This window comes from Globicephala melas, chromosome Y (assembly GCF_963455315.2).
Source record: "Globicephala melas chromosome Y, mGloMel1.2, whole genome shotgun sequence".
In the NCBI taxonomy this organism is placed as follows: Eukaryota; Metazoa; Chordata; class Mammalia; order Artiodactyla; family Delphinidae; genus Globicephala; species Globicephala melas.
In genome coordinates, this window is record NC_083336.1 from 2,837,990 (window position 1) to 2,851,858 (window position 13,869).

The window sequence follows — 13,869 nt, forward strand, 5'->3', positions numbered from 1 at the left end:
GTGGTACTGCGAAAACTGGACAGGTACATGTAAAAGTATGAGATTAGATCACTCCCTAACACCACACACACAAAAAAACTCAAAATGGATTAAAGACCTAAATGTAAGGAGAAAAACTATCAAACTCTTAGAGGAAAACATAGGTAGAGTACTCTATGACATAAATCACAGCAAAATCTTTTTTGACCCACCTCCTAGAGAAATGGAAATAAAAACAAAAATAAACAAATGGGACCTAATGAAACTTCAAAGCTTTTGCACAGCAAAGGAACCATAAAAAATACCAAAAGACAACCCTCAGAATGGTAGAAAATATTTGCAAATGAAGCAACTGACAAAGGATTAACCTCCAAATTTTATATGCAGCTCATGCAGCTCAATAACAAAAAAACAAACAATCCAATCCAAAAATGGGCAGACGACCTAAATAGACATTTTTCCAAAGAAGATATACAGACTGCCAACAAACACATGAAAGAATGCTCAACTTCATTAATCATTAGAGAAATGCAAATCAAAACTACGATGAGATATCATCTCACAGCAGTCAGAAAAGCCATCATCAAAAAATCTAGAAACAATAAATGCTGGAGAGGGTGTGGAGAAAAGGGAACCCTCTTACACTGTTGGTGGGAATGTAAATTGATACAGCCACTGTGGAGAACAGTATGGAGGTTCCTTAAAAAGCTACAAATAGAACTACCATATGACCCAGCAATCCCACTACTGGGCATATACCCTGAAAAAACCATAATTCAAAAAGAGTCATGTACCAAAATGTTCATTGCACCTCTATTTACAATAGCCCAGAGATGGAAACAACCTAAGTGTCCATCATTGGATGAATGGATAAAGAAGATGTGGCACATATATATAATGCAATATACTCAGACATAGAAAGAAACGAAATTGAGCTATTTGTAATGAGGTGGATGGACCTAGAGTCTGTCATACAGAGCGATGTAAGTCAGAAAGAGAAAGACAAATACCATATGCTAACACATATATATGGAATTTAAGAAAAAAATGTCATGAAGAACCTAGGGGTAAGACAGGAATAGAGACACAGACCTAGTAGAGAATGGACTTAAGGATATGGGGACTGGGAAGGGTAAGCTGTGACAAAGCGAGAGAGTGGCATGGACATATATACACTACCATATGTAAAATAGATAGCTAGTGGGAAGCAGCCGCAAAACACAGGTAGATCGACTTGGTGCTTTGAGACCACCTAGAGGGGTGGGATAGGGAATGTGGGACGGAGGGAGACGCAAGAGGGAAGAGATATGGGAACATATGTGTATGTATAACTGATTCAGTTTGTTATAAAGCAGAAACTAACACACTATTGTAAAAGAATTATACTCCCATAAAGATGTTAAAAAAATTGTTATATTGCAGGTTTGGAATTTGAGGCTCAGAGAGGTGAAGTGACTTGCCCAAGGTCACACAGCTTATTCTTGTTTGATTGTAAATCTTGTGTTGTTAACAGTACTAGTCATTAAATATTCAAAATGAGAAAAAAAATAATTAGCTACTATTTTGAAACTCAGCAAACGTTTCCTCTTTTGGAAGTATAGTAAATAATGAGTCTTGAATTTTCTGGAACAGCCTATTTTCAGTTTTCCCCTCATTTTCCTAATAGTACACTTGTACATTTTCAACCACATGTATTATGTGGTTTAAAGAATATGGTCACTAACTGTAACACACAGGGAAGAACCTGTTAACCCAAAAAATAATATTTTTTTCTAAAGATTTTGGAGTGACTGAGAGAAGGAAAGAAGTCTGACTCACTCAGTTTCTTTAGTTAGTCATTGCTTCTTGTCAGGAGGTTAGAATTAGAATGTATTTATTTCTAACTAGCATGAGGAGAAAGGGGTTAGATCAAAAACTTTTGTAATGATTTATATAGAATGTCCTAAACCTTTTGGTGTGAAGCTTGTTACAGAGTTATAATAACAATAGCAGTAAATTCTTCTTATTGATGAAACTCTTAAGTGTACGGGGGCAGGCATCTTCCCACGTCTGACCTCATTTTAACCAGTTGTTCCCATCTCTGTTACATAGTATGATGAGGAGACTAAGGTGCCAGGTTACCTAAGGTCTTAAAGCTGAGAGAGGCAAGTCTGGGTTCAAAATTACATCTCTGATGATTAAACTTCTGCACTGTCTACTACATCATGTTACTATAGAGAAAAATAGCAAAAAGCTATGCCCTATATCATAAGTACATATGATATCATATATTAGCTCTTGCTATGTGGGTTTTAAAACTGCAGTCAAAGTGTCAGGTCAATTAGAAAGTCAGTCTCAGATTAGGTGACCAAACAAGCAAGAATGTACAAGGGGGAAAAGATAGTCTCTTCAATAAGGAGTGCTGGGAAAACTGGACAGCTACATGTAAAAGAATGAAATTAGAACACTCTCTGACATCATACACAAAAATAAACTCAAAATGGGTTAGTAAGACCAGACGCTATAAAACTCTTAGAGGAAAACATAGGAAGAACAGTCTTTGACATAAATCACAGGAAGATCATTTTTGACCCACCTCCTAGAGTAATGAAAATAAAAACAAAAATAAGCAAATGGGACCTCATTAAACTGAAAATCTTCTGCCCAGCAAAGGAAACCATAAACAAAATGAAAAGACTAGGGAAAGACAGATGAGAAAAAATATTTGCAGAGTGACCAACAAGGGATAAATCTCCAAAATATACAAACAGCTCATGCAGCTGGATATCAAAAAGAAACAAACAAGGCAATCAAAAAAATGGGTGGAAGATCTAAGTAGACATTTCTCAAAATAAGACATACTGATCGCCAAAAGTCACATGAAAATATGCTCAACATCACTAATTATCGGAGAAATGCAAATCAAAATTACAATGCGATATCACCTCACAGCAGTCAGAATGCCCATTATCAAAAAGTCTACAAGCAATAAATTCCACTGTTGTTGGAAATGTAAACTGGTGCAGCCACTATGGATAACAGTATGGAGCTTCCTTAAAAAGCTAAAAATAGAGCTACATATGATCCTGCTATCCCAATCCTGGGCATATATCCAGAGAAAACCATAATTCGAAAAAATACATGCACCCCAGTGTTCACTGCAGCACTATTTACAATAGCCAGGACATGGAAGCAAGCTAAGTGTCCATTGACCATGGAATGATAAAGATGTGGTACATATATACAATGGAATACTACTCAGCCATAAAAAAGAATGAAATAATGCCATTTGCAGCAATATGGATGGAACTAGAGATTACCATACTAAGTGAAGTAGGTCAGACAGAGAAAGACAAATATCATATGATATTGCTTATATGTGGAATCAAAAAAAACGATACAAATGAACCTATGTACAAAACAGAAATAGAGTCACAGATGTAGAAAACAAACTGTGGTTAGATGGGGAAAGGGGAGGAGGGATAAACTGGAAGATTGGGATTGACATATAGACACTACTATGTGTAAAGTTTATAGCTAATAAGGACCTACTCTATAGCATAGGGAACTCTACTCAACAGTCTGTAATGACCTACGTGGGAAAAGAATTTTAAAAAGAGTGGATACATGTATATGTAAAACTGATTCACTTTGCTATACACCTGAAACTAACACAACATTGTAAATCACCTGTACTCTTCAGCATGGCAGTTTGTTTCACCAAAATGTGCAAGCTGAGAAGGCAATAGAGAAAGTCACCTAACATAATGGGAGTAACAATCCATTGTAACCTAATCACAGAAATGACTTTTCTTTACTTTTGCTCTTTTCTGTTGGATCGAATCAAGTCACTGGGTCCAACCTACTTTCTAGTAGAGGTGAACACACCTGGGCTGAATAACAGAAAGTGAAGATTGTTGAGGGCCAACTTAGAAGTGTATCTATTTTAGTTAATATTATGAGCCAGTTTTGAGGACAGGTGTTAGGTATATGACATGTTTTCCAAGAATAGGGATTTGTAACCAGAGACTTACAAGCAATATCAGCATAACATTGGAATTTGGAATTTGTGGTACATGGTATAGGACTATATAGAAACTGAGACAGGAACCATTTTGGTATTTTTTAATTGTAGGTTGCTTTGTTTTTGACTAAAACATTTTTATTTGTCTCAAAGAAGAGTGAAGCCTACAAGTTTGTAAATTACTTTTAGAAGAGATTTAAGGAGTGAAGTGTATTAATCTCACTGAAGAATCAGCTCAGTGATAAAGAGGGTGATGAAAAGACAAGTAGAGCATTTCCTTTCTGGAAAGTTTCTGAAGATGTCAAACTTCATATCGAAATATGTATACTGAGCAGAGTTTGTGGAAAGGGGGAGCTGATAGAACTGTTTAAATATATGATTGTGACTCATTTCATTGGAGAATTTTCAGTGCACCATAAGCCACTTCTTCATCTTGTTGTTCAGTATATTTCCAAGGCAATACACGTGTAGAGAAATTCACAATAGAAACTTATCAAAATGTGTATCAACAGATAAATTACTAATCATTCAAGTAGAATGTTCTTAAATATTTGTTGACATGAAGTTATTAAAAGGAAAAAGACTTAGTGGTCATAATATATGAACTCATAAAGTCAAGTCTACACCTAGAAGGATTTTTTTAAAATTTATTTATTGTTGGCTGCGTTGGGTCTTTGTTGTGTGCAGGCTTTCTCTAGTTGCAGCAAGCGGGGGGTACTCTTCATTGTGGTGCGCGGGCTTCTCATTGTGGTGGCTTCTCTTGCGCAGCATGGGCTATAGGTGCGCGGGCTTCATTAGTTGCAGCATGCAGGCTCAGTAGTTGTGGCTTGCAGGCTCTAGAGCACAGGCTCAGTAGTTGCGGTGCACAGGCTTAGTTGCTCCATGGCATGTAGGATCTTCCTGGACCAGGAATTGAACCCGTGTCCCCTGCATTGGCAGGAGGGTTCTTAACCCGTGCACCACCAGGGAAGTCCCTGAAGGATTTGTTGAAAATACATTTTTATGACATTTCCAGGAATGAAAAAAAGTAAGCCACAGTTGTGTTTCGTATAGGTCTTTTTGTTTTGTCTAGCATGTCGTTCACTTCAGTGTAATTAGTAGGAAAAATATTTAAATACAACTACTGATTGGATCCAGAACACCACATTTTATATTCTAGCTCTTAAAGTAATATTGCCCAATCCCAGTCATTTTTATTCTTTGATTTCCTTATTTTTACATTTTGTTCTTTTATATAGCATACCATATTGGAGAGAGTTATCCTATATCCCAAACACATACTAGTCTGTCTTCTTCAGATTTTATTATTTCTTAGTAGGACATGATCATTCCATATTCATTGAGAAACTTGATATTTGAGAACACTGTACAAAATGGGATAATATTTTAAACTTTGTATCAACTCTTAATAAATTATTTCTTTCTTTAAAAACTTCAATTTTGGGCTTCCCTGGTAGCGCAGTGGTTGAGAGTTCCCCTGCCGATGCAGGGGACACAGGTTCGTGCCCCAGTCCGGGAAGATCCCACATGCCGCGGAGTGGCTGGGCTCGTGAGCCATGGCTGCTGAGCCTGCGTGTCCGGAGCCTGTGCTCCGCAACAGGAGAGGCCACAACAGTGAGAGGCCCGCGTACCACAAAAAACAAAAACAAAAAACTTCAATTTTGTTTGATATAATAACAAACGAATATTTTTCCCCTGGGGAAAAAAAGTCCACTGTTTAGATAATATTAAACCCAGATTCCCAAACCCCTCTGGTCAGAGATTGCAACAGAATTTTATTTGGTACATTTCCTTCCAGTGCTTTAAAAAATTGAAATTTAAAGAAGAATTAAAAGAATATTTTTAACTGTTGCTGAAATTTAAATGAATTTACAATTTTGAAAATGTTTTAATGTGAATTTTTATTGTTTTTCTTTTATTCCCCAAAGTTTGCCTTTGATGATAAAGCAAACCTTGTAGACCAAGTCAGACTTAATCGGCAATGTGAGGAGGCCAGAAAGAGGTAAGAAACTCATTTTAAATATCTTGCCTCCTGCTTACTTCTTTTTCCCTGGAGAGAAATTGAACACAGTTCAGTATGTGTCTACCTACAATTTTACCAAAATGCAGTGTCTAATGTAATACAAAATAATGGATTCTCATTTTTTGTTTAGCTTCCGAATACATGTAACAAAATGTCAAGTGCATTTAAAATGTCAAATTCAAAATATTGCTAACACTTGTAAAGATCTGATTCATTAAGAATGGAGATTTTTCAGCTTTTTTTTATCCTTCTGGCTGAGAACTCCCTTTTTCCTTCCTCTTAGACTATCAGTCCCTCAGACCAGCCTAAGTTAAACTATTGTTTTTTCCTTTTAGTTATTTAGCTCAATAGGTTAATGTTGAGCCATTAATGGAAAAAACCACACATAATTGTTTTCAAAGACATTTTAAGTACTAGAGTAACAAGTAATAGCAGTAGATATTCCATTTCATTTTGTTTGAAAGAATTTAGATGCAATTATTTATATTGACCTAAATAATAATAAATAGTCTGGCTTCTGAAATTCAGTATTTGACTATATTTGTGCCTGTTTGTTTATCTTTCCTAGTCTTAATTTTAGAACATGGGCAAAACTGAGACAATTAATACGTCATATTTCTCCTCAAATGCTTAGGGCCCCTTGTTTTCAATATTGTCCCACTGCTTTAGCATTACTGTCACCTGCTTAGCGACTTTATCTCTTTTCACCCTTTGGCAACTTGTTAAAACACAGTTGTTTAAAATATGTCGTACTTAAAGCTATAAAGCGTATCAAAAAGAAATTTCTTTCGTCAAAAATGAAATACTATCTTGAAGACAAAACAGCAGGATACCAGCTAGTGTAAGGAGGATACTTTCTGGCTAAATAATTGGCTCTCATCATTGTGTATAATTTATGTATGTCTGGAATTTCACTTTTCTTGGCTTCTTAGGAAATGTAAAAATATCAACAGAAGCAGCTCACATGACTCCCTGCTAAGGACAAGCATTAACTGACCTAGGTCTTCAGTTTGCTAAGTGGTTTTATATTCAATTTATTCTTGCTTGTTATGATGTAGTAGTGTTGGACTTTAAAATTTCCACATGTAATATTTCAAAATTCATTATCCATATTGATTATCTACAGTGGTCACATTATTAATCATATACTTCTTCTCTTTAGCCTGCTCGTATTTTTTGAAGGAATGTTGCCTCTTGTGAATATTCCTCTGGGCATTTTGCATGTTTGTTCTGAAAATGCATAGTGTAGGCTGGAATTTGCCAGGCTGCACTAAACTCAGAAAATAGGTCAATGCTATGCTTAGCAAGTAATTGTTACATGTTTTGCTGTAACATTTACCAAACACAGTGAGTGATTTCTTATTTTCTAGAGATGTAACCTTTAAGGTTACAGTGAATAACCTTTAAAATGTCTAGGTAACTACTTAGGTAGATTATTCATGAAAGAACATTGCATTTCACCTTCTTATGTATATTTTATATTTTACATATATTTTATTTTTTAGAGCATTTTCAGGTTTACAGCAAAACTCAGTGGACAATATAGAGTTCCCATGTACTTCTTACCTATCTACACATATAACCTCCCTCACTATAAACATCTCCAGAGATGTACCAGAGGGTAGGTACATTTGTTACAATTCATGAACCTACATTGTCACATCATAATCACCTGAAGTCCATCGTTCCTTTACATTAGGGTTCATTCATGGTATTGTACATTCTGTGCATTTGGACAAATGTATAATGACATGTATCCAATATTATGGTATTCAGTACAGTCTTTTCACTTCCCTAAAAATCCACAGTGCTTTGCCTACTCATTCCTTCCTCAGCACTAACCTATGAAAACCACTGAGTATTTACTAACTCCATAGTTTTCCAGAAAGTCATATACATATAATCATGCAGTATGTAGCCTTTTCAGATTGACTTCTTCAGTTATAATACTGTGTAAATTTCCTTCCTGTATTTCATGTCTTGATGGCTCATTCCTTTTTAGTGCTGAATAATATCCCATTGTTTAAATGTACCATAGTTTATTTCTCTATTCATCTACTAAAGTAGGACATCTTGGTTGCTTCCAAGTTTATTTTTTTATCCTATGTACAATATTATTGATGGAATAAACGTATATTTCCATTGATAAAATGTAAAAACATAAAGGGAAGTGTTTCTTGATACATAGACGATATAAATAAAAGCAGGACAAAATTAATAAGCAGTGAGATGGAAACAAATTGCTTCCAAGGTTTGTCTGTTATAAACAAAGCTGCTAAAAACATCCATGTGTAGATTTGTGTGGACATAAAATTTCAGCTCTTTTGGGTAAACACCAAGGAGTGTGACTGCTGGATCACATGGTAAGAGTGTTTAGTTTTGTGAGAAACTGCCAAAGTGGCTGTAGCATTCTGCATTCCTTCCAGCAGTGAATGGGAGTTCCTGTTACTCCACATCCTCACCGGCATTTGACGTTGTCAGTGTCCTCATTTTGGCCATTCTAATAGGTGTGCAGTAGAACCTCACTGTTGTTTTAATTTTCATTTCCCTGGTGACGTATGATTTAGAGCATCTTTTTTTCATATGCTTTGCTGTCTGTTTATCTTCTTCAGTGAGGTGTCCATTAAGGTCTCTGGCCCATTTAATTGAGTTCTTTGTTCTCTCAGTGTTGAGTTTTAAGTATTCTTTCTATATTTTGGATAACAGTTCTGATCAGATGTGTCTTTTGCAAATGTTTCCTCCCAGTCTGTGATTTGTTGTCTCACATGTGTTGACATTGGCTTTCACTGAGCAGAAGTTTTAATTTTAATGAAGTTGAACTTACCCATTATTTCTTTCATGGATCATGCCTTTGGTATTGTATCTAAAATGACATTTCCAAACCAAGGTCTTATTAGTTTTCTCCTATGTAATCTCCTAAGAGTTTTATAGTTTTGCGTTTTATATTTAGGTCTTGAGTTAAATTTTGTGAAGGGTGTGAAGTCTGTGTCTAGATGATTTTTTTTTTTTTGCATGTGGATGTCCAGTTGTTCCAGCACCATTTGATGAAAAGACTGTCTTTGCTATCATATTCTTTCGCCAGTGCCACACTATCTTGATTACCGTACTGCTTTATATTAAGTCTTGAGGTCTCATAGTGTCAGTTCTCCAGCTTTGTTCTCTTCCTTAAGTATTGTGTTGACTGTTCTGGGCCTGTTGTCCCTTTAGAATCAATTTTGTTATGTCCACAAATACAAGTTGCTAGAATTTTGATTGGGATTGTTTTGTATCTATAGAGCAAGCTGGGAAGAAGTGACATCTTGACAGTGTTGAATCTTTCCTATCCATGAACATGGAATGTTTCTTCATTTATTTAGTTCTTCTTTGTTTCAGTTCATCACAGTTTTGTAATTTCCTTTGTATAGATCTTGTACAAGTTTTGTTAGACTTATAACTAAGTATTTCATTTTTGGAGGTGCCATGTGAATGGTATTGTGTTTTAAATTTAAGATCCACTTGTTTATTGATGGTATTTAGGAAAGCAATTGACTTTTGTATAAGCTTATATACTTCAATCTTGCACTAATTGCTTAAGAGTTCCAAGGGAAATTTTTTTTTATCAGTTTCTTTTGGGTTTTCCTCATAGATGATTATGTGAGCTGTGAACAAGGACTGTTTTATGTCTTTCTTTCCAATCTGTGCACAGTGTATTCCTTTTATGTTATTCCATTAGTTAGGACTTCCATATGACGTTGAAAAGGATTAGTGATGGGGTAAACCGTTGTTTTGAAGTTGATATCAGTGAGAAAGCTTGAGCTTCACACCATTAAGAATGGTATTGGGGCTTCCCTAGTGGCGCAGTGGTTGAGAATCTGCCTGCTAATGCAGGGAACACGGGTTCGAGCCCTGGTCTGGGAGGATCCCACATGCCATGGAGCAACTAGGCCCGTGAGCCACAACTGCTGAGCCTGTGCGTCTGGAGCCTGTGCTCCGCAACAAGAGAGGCCGCGATAGTGAGAGGCCTGCACACTGTGATGAGGAGTGGCCCCCACTTGCCACAACTAGAGAAAGCCCTCGCACAGAAATGAAGACCCAACACAGCCCAAAATAAATTAATAAAAAAATTAAAAACAGAATGGTATTAGTTGTATTATTATTTTTTTTTTTGTAGATGTGCTTTATCAAATTGAGGAAGTTTCTATTTTAGAGGGGTGTTTTTGGTTTTGTTTTTCATATATACTAAATGAATGCTAGATTTTGTCAGATGCTTGTTCTGCATCTCTTGATATGGTCACATGATCTTCTTTTTTAATCTGTTGCTGTGATGGATTATATTAATTGATTTTTGAATGTTGAACCAGCACATCTAGGATAAATCCCACTTGATGGTTGTGGTGTAAATCTTTTTGTGTTATGTTGGATTCTATTTGCTAATACTTAGTTGAGGATTTTAGCGTCTGTATTGTGAAGAGAATTTTAAAAATGAAGTTCATGGATTTTTCAGTGTCCCTGTCTCGCAGAGTCGCAAATATCCAGAGGCAGGTGGCCCAGTTTGAGAGCGAGTCCTGGCCGCGCATGGCCGAGGCCGACAGGGACCGGCTGAAGCTCATCAAGGAGAAGGAGGCCCTGCTTCAGGAGCTGCAGCTCATCATCCAGCAGAGGAGGCCGGCGGAGGACGTGGCCCGGCTGGAGGAGGAGCGGCGGCGCCTGGAGGAGGAGATCCAGCGCTCCCGGGCCACATCCGTGCAGGGTGCCACGGAAAGGTGGGCTGGCTGGGCAGGCGGGGCCGGCTTCCGGCGGAGGAGCAGCTGGCAAAGCCGAAGCCTTGTTACTCAGGCAGCTACGGCCTGGCGGAAGGTGGAGGGAGCCGGTGCCTGCCATCTGCAGGGGGTGCCCAGGGCTCAGAGGCTCCCGGTCCCTATTACAAGTGGGAGGTGGTCGAGAACCGGATAGAGTAAGGAAGACCGGGGAACCCACCACTTAGACCCCGCCCACTCCCGCTGCAGGTACCGGGTGCACCCGGCCCCTGTGTTTTCAGGGCAGCGCCCAGGACAGGTGTCGGGTCTCCAGCCAACAGGGGGCCGGAGGCAGGTGGTGGTCGGCTCCGTGACCACGGAGGAACCTCGTTCCTGACATCAGCAGCATCTCCGTTTCCGCAGTCTACCTCTTACTTTTATCTCCGACTTTGATTTCTCGCCAGCAAAGCCTGCCCTTTTGGCAGCAGGAAGTCTCCGCTCTCTCGCGTGTCTTTCTGAACGTGCGCCTCTTCAGTTGGTCTTGGGGCTCTCCCAGTGTGGGACACATGAAGCCAGCACAGAGTCCTTTGTCCTCTGTTGCTCGCCCTTTCATCGTGTGCCCTGTCTCCTGGTTTGCGTTTGCTGTGTGTGATCACAGATTGCTGTGTGATCACGGATTGCGTGGAAGGCTGGGTCTGCTTTCCACGTTGCACAGCTGTTAGAAGTTTGGGGATATTTGCTGAGCTTTGGAGAGCCCACCGCCCATTTGATAACATACTGGCTCCTTAAAATTCACTGTATTACCAGGATCATAAGCTGTATCTCTGTGAGCATTCTCTAGGTAGAGTTTAATAGTCACCTGAATTATTTGGTTAATACAGATGCCCTTATAATGACTGTTTCATCGAATGTTAGGATTGTCCCCTGTATTTGCTGGGGGTTATCTCTGCTTGGTTATTCATCATTAATTGATAGGTCTGTGTCCTGTCCTTAGGGGCTAATGTCAGCGCTGGAGGGAAGCGGTGTGGTTTGGAGAGTCCAGTGCATAGGAATGGGCAGAGTACATTCTAATTTGCCTGGCATGGTAGAGTGCCCTCTCACCTCGCTCAAAATAAACCCAGAATTTATTGCTTCTGACTCTGCAAAGGGATATGAAATGGAAGTTTCATCTGTGCTCTTGTGCTTCTGTATTGTTTCCGCTTAATATCACTTTCCATTCTTCCCATGGTATTCTCTTGTGTACGTTCTGGGTGGGAGGCCCTGGCAGTTCCACTTGGTTCTCTGTTAATGGGATGGATTCAGTCCTGTGAATACTACTTGCTTCTCAGGACCTGACACCCACACACCAGTGACTGATTCTGCCCTTGCCATGTGGAGATCCCAGGGCACAAATCCAGGGAACCCCCAGAGCAGGTGTTACCATTATGCTTGGATTCAAGGCCTGGGTCCTCCAAACTTGTCCAGTTTATGCGGTCTTTTGTGGGAACAATGCAGGAGCTGAGTCTTGGGATCTGAAACCATGGGGTGAAGAAGGAGAAGTGAACTTGTCTTCTGAGCATGAAATATATTGGTCCTGGGTCAGAAATGGTAAAGGGGAAAGGGAGGATGGATAAATTAGTTTGGGATTAAAATATACATACTAGTATATATAAAATAGATAACCATCAAGGACCTACAGTATAGCGCTGGGAACTATACTCAATATCTTGTAATAACCTATAATGGAATAGAGTATAAAAAGGGAATATCTGTTTATATATGTATAACTGAATCACTTGACTGTACACCTGAAACTAACACATTATAAAGCAACTATACTTCAGTAGAAATTAATAAAAAATAAACATTTAAAAAGTAAAGTACTATTTAAAGTAAATGACTTAAAGATAGTAAATTAGACTCTACATTTTAAAATCTATTATCTCTTAAAATACTCCTCTTTGTAGAAGGAGTTCTTAATGTTCTTAGAAGTTCACCTTCTTTAATGTGCAAACATGAGACTCTACTTCTAGGGCTGAACCCTGGCAAGTTTCCTGTATGTCTTTTGCTTCCTAGTAGAAAAAATGTGTACAGAAGTTTGGCATGTATTTAAGATTCCTATTTTTATAGAAAAACAGAAAAGAAATATGACCGCTTACATCCCAGACAGTTTTTACATCTCTCAATAATTGATAGACTGTCTTGTATAAATGTTTCCACCTCTGTTTTACAGGGAATTTACATTTACGTTCATCACCACCATGGTTACAACTTTTTTTTTTCTTGTGATGAGAACCTATAAGATTTACTTTCATAGCAACTTTCAAATACACAATACAGAATGATTAAGTCTAGCACCTTTACTCATTTCACTCTGTCCTTCAGCTCTGGCCACCACCAATCTTCTCTCTGTATCTATGACCGTCTTAGTTTGTTTGTTTTAGATTCCACATATAAGTGAGACCATACTTTATGTCTTTGACTTACCTCATTTTAGCACAGTACTGTCAAGATTTCTCCATGTTGTCACAAATGACAAGATTTTCTTCTTTTCTGGCTGAGTAATATTCCAACGTGTGTGTGTATTTACCACATCTTCTTTATTCATTCACCTGACAATGGCCACTTACCTTGTTTGCATATCTTGGCTGTTGTAACTAATGCTGTTATAAATATTGAGATACATGTATCTTTTCAAATTAATGTTATCACTTATTTCTTTTTGGATAAATATCCAGAAGTGGTGTTGCTTGATCATATGGTAACTCTATTTTTGATTTTTAAGGAACCTCCATATTATTGTTCATAGTGGCTGCACCAATTTACATTCCCACCAACGGTGTAGGAGGGTTCCCCTTTCTCCACATCCTCACTAACTCTTGTTATTTCTGTTCTTTTTGATTATAGCCATTTTGACAGGTGTGAGGTGGTATCTCACTGTGGTTTTGATTTGCACTTCTCTAATAATTAGAGATGTTGAGCATCTTTACATGTGCCTTTACATGTGTTGGTCATCTGTATGTCTTTAGATAAATGTCTATTTCAGATTCTTTGGCCATTTTTTTAATTGATTTTTTTGTTTTTTTCAATTGAGTTGTGTGAATTTTTTATATATTTTGGATATTAACCTCATATGAGATATAGAATTTGAAGGTATCTTTTCCCACTCA

At 37.9% G+C, this 13,869-nt stretch overlaps 1 protein-coding gene across 1 annotated transcript in view; it reads left to right on the forward strand.

Annotated features, from left to right (window-relative positions):
- LOC115849998 (protein WWC3-like) overlaps positions 1–13,869 on the forward strand; it is a 174,421-nt gene that overhangs the window by 97,397 nt on the left and 63,155 nt on the right. The window contains 2 exon segments of the mRNA XM_060293136.2: positions 5,911–5,984; positions 10,505–10,747. Coding sequence (XP_060149119.1) covers positions 5,911–5,984; positions 10,505–10,747 — 317 coding nt within the window.